Consider the following 12,805-nt stretch of genomic DNA (forward strand, 5'->3'; position numbering starts at 1 on the left):
TTCAACCCCCTCCTTCGACTTGAACAGGCCAACGTTTTCTAACACTGGACTCTTTCTTGTCTTTGGGTCAGCTTTAGTGACACACACACACATATATATAAGCGTTTGGCTTTTTCTGGCTTTTACAAAGGTGCGTTTGTGGGGTTAGGACAGCGGCCTGTTTATTTTTCCAGCAGCCAGCCAGCGCTCTCACTACAGTTGCCGTTATTGTTCATTGTTGGCGGGTGAAGTGAGGGAGAGGTTATTTGGGACGTATGTGAGGGGTGGGGTGGGGTGTCAATAGGTTTTGGGGGAGACTACAGTGTTCCCTCGCTAATTGGCGGTTCAGCTATTGCGGATTCGGAGCGTCGCGGGTTTTTTGGGGTAAAAATAATACTAAAAAATACAAATATTACATTGAAACAACATATTTTACAGTTTTTTTTTGTTATAACATGAATTTCACTCTTTCTACCTGTATTCTATATGGTACTGTATACAGGGGGTAAAAAATATGAATAAACATTTTTAAAAAATTAATTATTATTATTATTTTTTGTTGAATTAAATTCAAATTAAGCATTTTTGAAGGGGAATCCCTACTTCGCGGAATTTCACTTATCGCAGGTGGTAAAGTTTAAAAAAAAGAATTAAAAAAATGAATGACTCATCTTACCGTCATGGTCAAAGGCCGAGGGGTTTTGGGGGGGTCAGTCTCCATGTAGCACATTGTCTTCCCTTCCATTTGGTATGTCCTTCATTTTTTTTTCCATCCCCCTTGTATTTTTCTAGCCGTCATCTGGCCCGACTGTTGTAGGAATGCAGGCCTTTTGAGGTAGCAGCAGCTGAGGAACAATGGACGATTGTAGTTGTTAGACACACACATACACACACACACATTGACAGGCGCAATACATAGTCGGCATCAAACCGGCGAGTACGAGTAAACGTGAGGACCCCGCGTTGATTGTGCTTGTCTTTAACTACATCCTGTTGAATGATTTAGGCCTTGTGTGCACTGGTGTGTTTAGATACGTAATTGTGTATGCATGTAAGTGTGTGTGTATATGTGTGTGTGTGTGTGTAATGGAGCTGGTATGTCAGGATCTAAGAGGTCAAAGGTCAGGCCATGCTAAATGTGAGCAGAAGGCGGGTTGACTGCAGGGTAAACATAGACCAGACACACTTTCTTTCTTTCTTTTTCTCGTACACACACAGAAAAAAAGCTCAATAGCTACTGTTCTTCGGCTCCAATTCAAAATGTAGACCTTGTGGAATTTCAGTTTGTTTAACCTGTTGACAAATGTTTCCTCTCATGGCCTTTTTTCTTCAACGTCAATGAAGCAATAAAGACAATGATGGATGTTCTCTGTAGTAATCACCCCAAAAAAAACGAGTTAACATCTGGTTTTACAACACACCTTCCGTCAGAGAGAGACTTTAAAACTCCCAAACCGGTCATATATTATTAGATGGCCCATAGTTTTACATTACTTTGTTGTTCCTTGCTGTTTTTTAACCTGATTCCCATAATAATCTCTGGTCTTTTTGCTTAGAAGACATCCGTATTTGGATTCTGGATAAACGTTGCCTGCCGAGACCGGACAAAAACATACCCAAAGTCATCCTTAAGTCAGTTTTCTTTCAAGAATCTTGCTAAATTGGATCCTATATACTCTTGTCCAGGTACCCCTGATAGCTTGGCGGAGAAAGAGCGCCAACTTATGGGCATGATCGGCCAGCTGAGCAGCCTGAGGGAGCAGCTCCTGGCGGCCCACGAGGAGCAGAAGAAACTGGCTGCCTCGCAGATGGAGAAACAGAGGCAGCAGATGGAGCTGGCCAAGCAGCAGCAGGACCAGGTACGCAATCTTCCCTTCCACAACAATAGACAGTGAAATCTCCAACGGAACAAGTAGAGGGGGTTACCCGCTCATGCTTTTAAGGGGTCACAAACAACTGTGGCAAACAAACGTTTGGTCGCCGGTCTTTTGGTCAAATGGTGACAGAGTTTACTGTTGAAACCAGCTCTCAAAATTATATTCAGGAGAGAGAGTTTAATATTTAAGAGAGAGTTTAATATCCAAGAGAGAAGTTTAATATCTAAGAGAGAAGTTTTATATCTAAGAGAGAAGTTTAATATCTAAGAGAGAAGTTTAATATCTAAGAGAGAAGTTTAATATCTAAGTACTTTTTAATATCTAAGTACTGTTGAATATCTAAGTACTGTTTAATATCTAAGTACTGTTTGACATCCAAGTACTGTTTAATATCTAAGTAAAGTTTAATATCTAAAAGAGAAGTTTAATATCTAAGTACTGTTTAATATCTAAGTACTGTTTAATATCTAAGTACTGTTTAATATCTAAGTACTGTTTAATATCTAAGTACTGTTTAATATCTAAGTACTGTTGAAACCATTTCTCAAAATTATATTAATGAGAGTTTAATATCTAAATATCTATTTATATACTTAGATAATAAACTCTCTCTCTCTCTTAGATATCAAAGTCTCTCTGATGAATATAATTTTGAGAGCTGGTTTCAACAGTAAACTCTCTGTCACCATTTGACCAGCGACCAAAAGGGACCAAAAGACCGGCGATCAAACGTCCGAGCACCACAGACAACCAGGAATACGATGACACCAACTTTTCTGGGGAAAACAGTATAGCGAACATGAAACTAGCGATCTTAAATTTTCTGGGGTATTCATATAGCAATTTCCTGTGCATCACTAACAGTTTAGAGTGAGGCTTTAACACAATGATGCCAGACTGACTCTTGTCGCTAAGTGTGTCGATGTGACAGCGTTGACCCTTTGGCTGCGAGCTGCGACCAGATGAGAGCCATTCGTTAATATTTCATTCCCTCAGTCGTGCGAGTGGGGCATCCGAGACCCGCCCACGTGTCGCATACCCCACTTCCCCATACACATGGGCCATGACTATTCTGTATATATTTTAACAATGTACTGTTTTTTTTTGTCCCCAGATTGCCCGGCAACAGCAGCAACTCCTGCAACAGCAGCACAAAATCAACCTCCTGCAGCAACAAATCCAGGTGAGGCCATTTTTTGAGCAAGCAACCATGTGATGATGATGATAATGATGATGCATGGGTTACTTGCTATGCCTGTGACTGTTAATGTATGATTGATGCATAATGTCCAAGAAAAGGTTTAGTTATAAGTTAGATAGTACACAATAAAGCAAAAGCACAAAGTATAAAGCAATTCAAAGTCAATGGGATCATTAAGAATCACTAAATCGAATCATTACGACAGAAAAGCAGCAAAAAACACGAAACAAGCAAGAGTGGGCGGAGCTGACGACACTAGCATCCATTTGAACTGCGCCATATTGGTTTTCGGTAGCAAAACAGGTAGATTCAAAAAGACATTGTAAAGTTGGACAAAAACGACGAGGTAGAGAATATGCAGAGTCGCTCTTACAAAGCTTAAAGGCTTAAGTTAACGTTCCTCATGTGCAATTCCCCAAACTTTTTGGGGGAAAATTAATACCATCATGATAGTATATACAGGGTGACCCAAAAAGATGCATACCCATGAAAATGTCCATTTTGACTTTGATTAAAAAGCTATTTCTTTCAAATTACAACCACACATTATTCAGTTTATGGAAGACCACTCACCAGAGTTTCAGCTATTTCTGTCCATTTTTAAGTCAATTTATGGCTTTCCCAAAATGTCTTCCAAATGTCCACCAATCCGTTGCAAGCAAACCTGTACTCATCTGACAAAGTTGTCAATCACTTTTACACACTCCTCTTTCGGGATGGCTTTTGATTTTACTGTGATGGCAGTTTTCAGTTCCTCAATTGTTAGTGAATTTCGTTTAAAAATGGATTTTTTATCAAATAAAATATGTGTACGAATCTTTTTGGGTCACCCTGTATATATATTCCCAGATTACAAGTGACACATTGTCATCATAGTTTGGGTATTGGGCCTTTCGATGCAGTTGCGTTAAACAAATTCAGGCTGGACTTCACTAACCGATTTAAAAAAAAAAATGGAAGCATTGTCCTTTTTTTTAGGGCGCGACACTGGAGCCTCTATGTTAGCCCAGGTGGCTCGGAACTAATAGCTGGGGTCTTTCAAAAGGCAGATGATACTGATTTTTGAGCTGAGAAAGGCCGGCTTTGTATCGCCCGAGTCGCCCTATACAAGTCAGAACACACACACACACTTTAAACCCCGCCCCCCTACGAGTTACCCATAAGCAATTTATGTGATAAGGCGCCTTGTGATAGCATTTCTAGTATAAAGCAGCTGTATTTATTTGCTTTGTGCAGCTTCAATTATAAATTGTTCTCTTATTTTAGGCCTTTGTCGTTTAGATAGAAGACTTATCCATGTGTTGTGGATTCCGCTTGTCTTGGATTCTACGCACACACACGCGTTCGTATGCGTGCATTTTCCGCAGCTGTGTGTGTCAAGCTATAAACACGTCCGCTCATGATTCACTCCTTCACGACCCCGCCGAGACAAAGCGCTCTTTTCCCATGACTTTGCAACCTTTTCCCAAACAAGCGTCTCGCCGCCGCCCCCCCCCTTAACAATAGCTTCTCACATGCCACAAACTGGGAGGAGCCAATTGTAGGCACCCGTGAGCGTACGTTTGGGCGTATTTCAAAAAACGATGCCTCCGGTGATCAAACAAGAGGAGTACCGTATTTTCATGACTATAAGGCGCACTTAAGTCTTAAATTTTCTCCAAAATAGACAGTGCGCCTTATAATCCAGTGCGCCTTATATATGGAAAAAACAGAAAACCAAAAACGAAAAACCACCACTGTCGGATATTAAAAAAAAACACAAACGCCTGAACTGAATACTCAATACTGTTAAATATGCAGATGCCATCTTAGTTTACAACATCTTCCATCATATAGCTCCTCCCCCACTGCAAGATTTTATACAAAAAATCCAAAACATCAACAATGGCTGGCTCTAGAAAGTCAATAACAATTACTGTATTTTCACGACTATAACATGCACTTAAAAGTCTTAAATTTTCTCCAAAATAGACAGTGCGCCTTATAATACAGTGTGCCTTATAATACAGTGCAGCTTATAATACAGTGCGCCTTATAATACAGTGTGCCTTATATGGAAAAAAACTGTCATTCATTGAGGGTGCGCCCTATTAATGCTGTGCGCCTTATAGTCGTAAAAATACGGTACATGGGCATCAAAAATGGTCGGAGAAAGCTGGATGCTTAATCATTCATGAGCAGATTGTCCGAACAATCCCACACTAATATGGCCTGCCAGATTGAGGGCACCAGGTTCACTATGTTGGGGTGTGTGAGTGTGTGTGTGTGTGTGTGTGTGTGTGTGTGTGTGTGTGTGTGTGTGTGTGTGTGTGTGTGTGTGTGTGTGTGTGTGTGTGTGTGTGAGTGTTTTGTGTCTGTATGATAAGCCCCTTGTGATTGTGTTTCCCCCTAACGAGGCCGAGTTCAGCTGTCCTTTCTTGTGTCTCTTTCTGTTTGTAGTGTGCATATGTGTGTGTTTGTGTGGGTGTGTATTTGTGTGTGTGTATGAATTGGCTTTGTTAGGCCCGAAACCCCCAAAGGACTATGAAGAATGCTTTCAAGCGTCCACTTGGACGAGGTGATGAAATGAAACGAATGATCAAGCTCATGAAAAAGGGAGGAGAGCGCCACACATCTTTGTGGAAAGAAGACAAATTATTTATTGTCCTCGCATCCGCTTTGCTTTGTTTTTTTGTTTTTTTTTAAACCCTAGAGTTCCGGAATTGAAGTGTACTATGTCTGTGTTAACTAAATAGGCTGTTGGATATGATTTAACTATAGTTATTTTGAGCTTGTGTGTATTGAAGTTAAGAATTGACTTGTTAGTTGGTTTGATTAAGTCATTCTTAACTGGAATTGGTTTTGTTAATGAGCTAAAATAGACGATGATTGGACTCCGAAGTGAATTTGAATTTTGGTTGGACACTCGGGAATGGGTTAGGAAAGCAGGTACTGTTAAAAAAAGTAGATATTTAGATATTAAACTCTCTCATGAATATAATTTTCAGATCTGGTTTCAACAGTACTTATAAATTAAACAGTACTTAGATATTAAACAGTACTTAGATATTAAACAGTAATTAGATATTAAACAGTACTTAGATATTAAACTCTCTCTCATGAATATAATTTTGCAAGCTGGTTTCAACAGTACTTAGATATTAAATAGTACTTAGATATTAAACTCTCATGAATATAATTTTGAGAGCTGGTTTCAATAGTACTTAGATATTAAACAGTACTTATATACTAAACTCTCCATCTTAGATATTAAACTCTGCCTCATGAATATAATTTTGAGATCTGGTTTCAACAGTACTTAGATATTAAACAGTACTTTGATATTAAACAGTACTTAGATATTAAACTCTCTCTCATGAATATAATTTTCAGAGCTGGTTACAACAGTACTTAAATATTAAACAGTACTTAAATATTAAACAATACTTCAATATTAGACTCTCTCTCTTAGATATTAACTCTTAGATATTAAACTCTCTCTTATGAATATAATTTTCAGAGCTGGTTTCAACAGTAAATGATAATCCTGAATATAGCCCATTAAAGCCCATCTTTTAAATTTCAACTAGACCTATGCATAACCATAAACGCACCCTTGGCCCCCCTCATTCCACTAATCTTGAAAAAAAGATCGAAATTCATCCACAAGCCAAAGAAAGCATTGGAAAGCGGTGAAACAGATCCTTACGTTGTCTCACTCTAAGACGATACAAAGCTTTATTCTCCGGCCATGTGCGTTCACACTTGGAGATGCAAACATGCTCCTTTCTGCACCCCCTGCCAAGGGCCTCCTTGTTAGGGTTCGAAAGGGTGACCATGTTCTCGCGCTCTTTCTAATTAGGCGACTTTTCTCCGAGGCTCCCCCCGGTGGCCGCCGTGCCGGGGAAGTGCGGTGAGGATAAAAGGCGCTCACCTGTGTAGTGTCTCTGGGGGTGTATGTCGAAGAATAGATGGCAACACAAGGATTGAAACATAAGGGGACACGGACAACTCGCCAACTAATGAATCAGAAAGTCACTGAAGCAAAACGCATGGCTTAGCGCATCTCAACTTCTTGTCGTCTACCTTATCTTTTATCTCATCAAGTATGTTCACAAGAAAAAAAGCTTAATGGGGGCGAGAGAAGGGAAAAAAATGGTGAAATGGGTAAAAGCCACCTGATGCTTTGACTACTTCAACATAGTTCAGATAGACAGCAACTAATAAGTCCAGGGGTGGGCTAACTTTTGGGCCCGGGGGCCATATTGACTTTAAAAATTTGACAGATGGGCCGGGTCAGCATAAGATACGATACAGATAAAAAAGTGCATCCGTTAATAGTACATATGAAACATGAACTGGAAAAAAAAGACTAAAGTATTAACATACTCATCACTCATCATTAAAGTAAAAAGTATAAAGTACTAAATAGAGTACAAAGGAATGTATTAAGAAATATTAAAATGAAATTTAGGGGGGGGGGGGTTAGTCATTTCACCACTTTTAAAGTGGGAAAAAAATACTTTTACAATTTCTTATGGAGTTGCTAATAAAACCCTTAAAAAACCATGTCAAAAAACAGATTGACCCATCCATAGAAAATGAATAGACTGACATTACAAGCTTGCTCTTGCTTCAAATTAATTATTAGTTCTCTCCCGTGTTCAGCAAAAGGTCACCCAGGTTTTGCATTAATTGCCGCAGCATATGGCCGCCAACAGATTTTAGCCGAGGGACTGGCACTTTAGCGCGAGGGGCAATGTTTTTTTTCCCGTTTTCACGCGCTTAAATATAAGCCATATTGTACGTTGCTGGCAGCTATTGTTCAAAACATTAACTTCACAAAGCTAATTACTCCCCAATAATAACTTTACCTTAGCATTTTTATTTTGGGGGGGGGGGGGGGGTGGATACACCGTGTGCCAACCAACCTGTTTCACACCCCATATGTTAATTAGCGGCCACATCTTCATTATGCCGCGACGGCGCTTTAAGTTCAAGCTGTGCCGCCTGGCGCGTGGTAAACGCAGTCTACGCTCACTGCCAATTATTCTCAACTCTTGCTCCTCTACACCACACCTCCTTCTCTCTCTCTCTCTCTCTCTCTCTCTCTCTCTCTCTCTCTCTCTCTCTCTCTCTCTCTCTCTCTCTCTCTCTCTCTCTCTCTCTCTCTCTCTCTCTCTCTTGTTCATTCTGTTCTCTCGATCTGCCGAGAACTTTCTCTCGCCAGGATGGTTCCTCCTTATCCTCCATGGCCTTGTGAAACTTCACACTTTCCCTTTAGATATTCCTCAAATAAACATTTACCGTATTTTCACGACTATAAGGCGCACCGCATTATAAGGCGCACCCTCAATGAATGACATTTTTTTCTATATATAAGGTGCACTGTATTATAAGGCGCACTGTATCGTAAGGCGCACTATCTTAAGGCGCACTGTATCTTAAGGCGCACTGTATCTTAAGGCGCACTGTATTATAAGGTGCACTGTATTATAAGGCGCACTGTATTATAAGGCGCACTGTATTATAGGGCACACTGTATTATAAGGCGCACTGTATTACAAGGCGCACTGTCTATTTTGGAGAAAATTTAAGACTTAAGTGCGCCTTATAGTGGTGAAAATACGGTAATTGCTATTGACTTTCAGGTATGAAGCACTCACTACTTTACAGTCACCTCTAGAGCCAGCCATTGTTGATGTTTTGGATTTTTTTTGTATAAAATCTTGCAGTGGGGGAGGAGCTATATGATAAAAGATGTTGTAAACTAAGATGGCATCTGCATATTTAACAGTATTGTTACAGTTCAGGCGTTTGTGTTTTTTTTAATATCCGACAGTGGTGGTTTTTCGTTTTTGTTTTTCTGTTTTTTCCATATATAAGGCGCACTGGATTATAAGGTGCACTGTCTATTTTGGAGAAAATGTAAGACTTTTAAGTGCGCCTTATAGTCGTGAAAATACGGTAGTACTGATTAAAAACGCTTGGTCTTGATGGGTTTCTGTTTGTCTTTTGGAGATGTGCGTTGGGTTGTTTTTTTTTTTTGATGGCGCTTGAATGTGGGGGAGGGATTTGCGCGAGATTAAAAGCGCCTCCGTCTCAATGCCGTCTAAAGTCTACAGAGGCGGCGGTGTGATGTTTTGTCTGTGGCGTTGTAAGGTTTTCATGTTCACTTTGGGACTGATGTGAAAGGGAAGCCGGAGAGAGTGTTATTCCCTGAAGTGCCTGCTGTTTTCAGATGTGCTTCGTCCTTTATGCGAAAAGATGTGGAGATTGTCTGATAGATGTGGTCGTGACTTTCTCACGCGAATGTCTCTTTTCCTTTCTGTCAAACTTTTTGTCGCTAGCTTTCGGGGGAACTCCGCGTCTTGGAAAATGAGGGTTGAGGTTGTGCGGCGTAGACTCGATCGATGCAATTTCTGGAAACGTGGCGCAGCTATGAATCAATTTAAATGGAAAACAAGCCAAAAAAAAACTAAAGACCCATTTGGTAGTGGAGTCAATGCTGGAATACCAAGGATGAATGAATTTGGTCAAAAGTAAAGGAAAAAAACTAACAGTTTCTATGAGCAAATTAACTAAATTGCAATAATTTTGTATTACGACCAATGTTCCCTGCTCGTGCGAAATTGAGCACTAAACTCGTCTTCTCTGCACAGCAGCAATCATATGGAGTGCAGTAAATAAAATCCAAACTTTTTTTAACCCCTATCCCCATGATGGCGCCGTTTACGCTGCAGCCAGTGGCAGTAGCTCTGTCCACTCTTATGTTTTTTCGTGTTTTCCAGCATGTTTTACATGAAAAATTAGAGGGAACATTGACATGCACCTGCTTATGGCAGTTGTGATACTGGCGAGCAATGATGATGTCACTCACACTGGTACTCAGTACGCTTAGAAAGTTGTCTTTCTGCCCAGACCAACGAAAAATTAGAGAAAACATTGCTCCCAATACAGTTTCAGTCTGTTTTAATTGTAATTTGATTGATCTCAAGTGCCAAAAATGTTTGGTCAACTCTAGTTTTCCGTTAACGATGACCTTATTTATAACACACTTGAAACTTTCATAAATCATATTGTAAGTGACTGAAATTCATATCATAAAGTGCTTTTAGTACTCGGGGAGGTTGTCTTTCTGCCCAAACCAACAAAAAATTAGAAGGAACATTGATTCCAACACTAGAATTCTACCATCTCACATAAAATGTCCCCCTAGTTCAACAAGTCTGTCCACTCCAAAACATCCAATCCCACGATTCTCACCCATCCAGTATTTATAGCTTTTAACCCACATGACTCCGCCTTGTGTCGCCATGCCATTGAGCAACCCAACAGCTGTTAAGTCGACTATTATTACTGCAAACATATGGGTCGGGAATTATTCTCCTCTCTTCTACTACTTGATCTTTCTTCTCCTATTGTCATAAATCACAATTGTCTTAGAATTCATATCTCCCGATTGCACGCCGCCTCGCTAGGTGTGCATTTCCGATGAAAGCTGACATCGAACAGGATCTTACAAAAAGCTCTTATGTGATATTTCCCTTCGCAATGAGACGAAACGAAGCCACGCAGATGTCATTCGCCCTGCGTATGCGGCGTCTTTTCTATCTCCTCCTCCCGATGGTGCGTTACAGTATCCCTAGCCAGCTCCACTCCAGCATATGTCCAATTAGGCCTGAAAGGCAAAGCGGAACTGTTCTGCCTGTGATTCGTCCCCGCGGGGGGCCTGTCCGAGCGCCGCGCTGGAACGCCTCTCGCTTTCTGATCCCGCAAAAGGCGTTGCGTGGTTTTATGCTTAACCAAAAAAAAATGATGGTGTAATTATTGTTTTTTGGGGCGAGAGAGGAGGAGGGGGTGCTGGAAGAAGAGAGCGCTATTCCCTTGAGTCGGGAGAGTTTGATTGCAGTGTTGTTGGCATGCCGACACACAAGAGGGGATAGTATTTACTATACTCACGGAGACGCAGGTAAAAGGTTTTTTTTTTTGTCGTAAAACACCGCTTCAGGTGCCCTTTATCTCTCAAATATGACTGGATGATATCATGGTGAATCTTTATGATTGAGCTATTTCACATCCATTTTCCTCATATCAGACTATTATCCTGTTCAGGGATGTCATAGGCATCAAAAGCATTACTGTATTTTGACGACGATAAGGCGCACTTAAAAGTCTTAAATTTTCTCCAAAATAGACACTGCGCCTTATAATACAATGCGCCTTATATATGGAAAAAACAGAAAACCAAACATGAAAAACCACCAGTGTCGGATATTAAAAAAACACAAACGCCTGAACTGAATACTCAATAATGTTAAATATGCAGATGCATCTTAGTTTACAACATCTTCCATCATATAGCTCCTCCTTCACTGCAAGATTTTATACAAAAAAACTCCAAAACATCCACAATGGCTGGCTCTAGAGGTGACTGTAAAGTAGTGAGTGCTACATACCTGGAAGTCAATAGCAATTACTGTATTTTCACCACTATAAGGCACACTTAAAAGTCTTACATTTCTCCAAAATAGACAGTGCGCCTTATAATACAGTGTGCCTTATAATACAGTGCGCCTTATACATGGAAAAAATGTCATTCATTGAGGGTGCGCCTTATAATGCAGTGCGCCTTATAGTCGTGAAAATACGGTACATACCGCACTTTTCCTTTTCTATGACTTTACTCGGTTAAGACTTATCCAAGCGCTTTTAGTTTTCTAATCTTTGTTTTTCTAAAGTGTTTCTATTACGAAAAGTGAGCCGACTTTGTCCTATTCTCCCCCGGCGTAAGCAGCTTGCATCTTTTTTCGTCGTCCCTCTGTCACCTTTCTCCCATCTCAAACTGTACGTCCGTCCATCACACGCGTGCCTTTGTGCGTCATTTTTGGCAGCGACTTGCTTTGTGCGACCATCTGTCTCTTCCTCCTCCCCCGTCATCTCTTCTTCTTCTTCTTCTTTTGCGCTCTCTTGGCTCTTCTGCCAAAAAAAGACGCCCGATCGGAGTTTTTCTTCTTCTTCTTTAAAAAAGCTTCCCGAAACCTTGTGAAGTTGCGTGGCTTTCTGCCGAAAAGCGGCGATATGCTTACTTCGGAGCGTGCCAGTGAAATGTGTGCGCTCGGGTTCAATGAAAACGCGCCATCTTTCAAAAACGAGGAAAGGAAAGGCCAGCTGCTGAGAACCGTCTGCACTACAGGAAACGTGTGTGCATGTTGATGTCATGTGTGTGTATGTTCCATATGTCACATGATCTATATGAATGTGTTATCTTATGGAAAGGAACCAGTACAATGACCTGTTTGAATGAATACATGTGATCACTGCTGTTTTTAACTCTGAATTAAAATGTAGAACTCACCTTACCTTTTCATACACTAATCTAGCCTGCCCTATACGCTTGTATGCTGACGTTGTCGCTAAGATTTTATCGAATATTTAGGAGCGGAATGCAAAACCAATCCAAAAGTTTTTATCTACACCTTCCAGGGTTCGTTATTTTGGTGCTCTGACGTTTGGTCGCCAGTCAAATGGTGACAGAGAGTTTACTTTTGAAGCAAGCTCTCAAAATTATATTCATGAGAGAGAGAGTTTAATACAGGGGTGGGCAAATTTTTGGGCCATGGGGCCATATTGACTTTAAAAATTTGACAGACGGGTCGGGTCAGCACATGATATGATACAGATAAAAAAGTGCATCTGTTAACAGTACATATGAAACGTAAACAGAAAAAAAGGACTAAAGTATTAACATACTCATCACTCATCATTA

The 12,805-nt window shown here is 40.4% G+C and overlaps 1 protein-coding gene and 1 long non-coding RNA gene across 3 annotated transcripts in view; one reads left to right on the forward strand and one right to left on the reverse strand.

The window, feature by feature from the left end:
* sox5 (SRY-box transcription factor 5) overlaps positions 1–12,805 on the forward strand; it is an 80,026-nt gene that overhangs the window by 38,381 nt on the left and 28,840 nt on the right. For both annotated transcript variants that reach the window (XM_077709656.1, XM_077709657.1), the window contains exons 5-6: positions 1,666–1,838; positions 2,971–3,039. In XM_077709656.1, the coding sequence (XP_077565782.1) occupies positions 1,666–1,838; positions 2,971–3,039 (242 nt within the window). The remainder of the gene's footprint in view (positions 1–1,665; positions 1,839–2,970; positions 3,040–12,805) is intronic.
* Positions 761–12,805, reverse strand: part of LOC144181273 (uncharacterized) — a 52,879-nt gene continuing 40,834 nt past the window's right edge. The window contains exon 3 of the long non-coding RNA XR_013324637.1: positions 761–824. This is a non-coding gene — a long non-coding RNA (uncharacterized LOC144181273). The remainder of the gene's footprint in view (positions 825–12,805) is intronic.

This window comes from Stigmatopora nigra, chromosome 23 (genome assembly GCF_051989575.1).
Source record: "Stigmatopora nigra isolate UIUO_SnigA chromosome 23, RoL_Snig_1.1, whole genome shotgun sequence".
Classification (NCBI taxonomy): Eukaryota; Metazoa; Chordata; class Actinopteri; order Syngnathiformes; family Syngnathidae; genus Stigmatopora; species Stigmatopora nigra.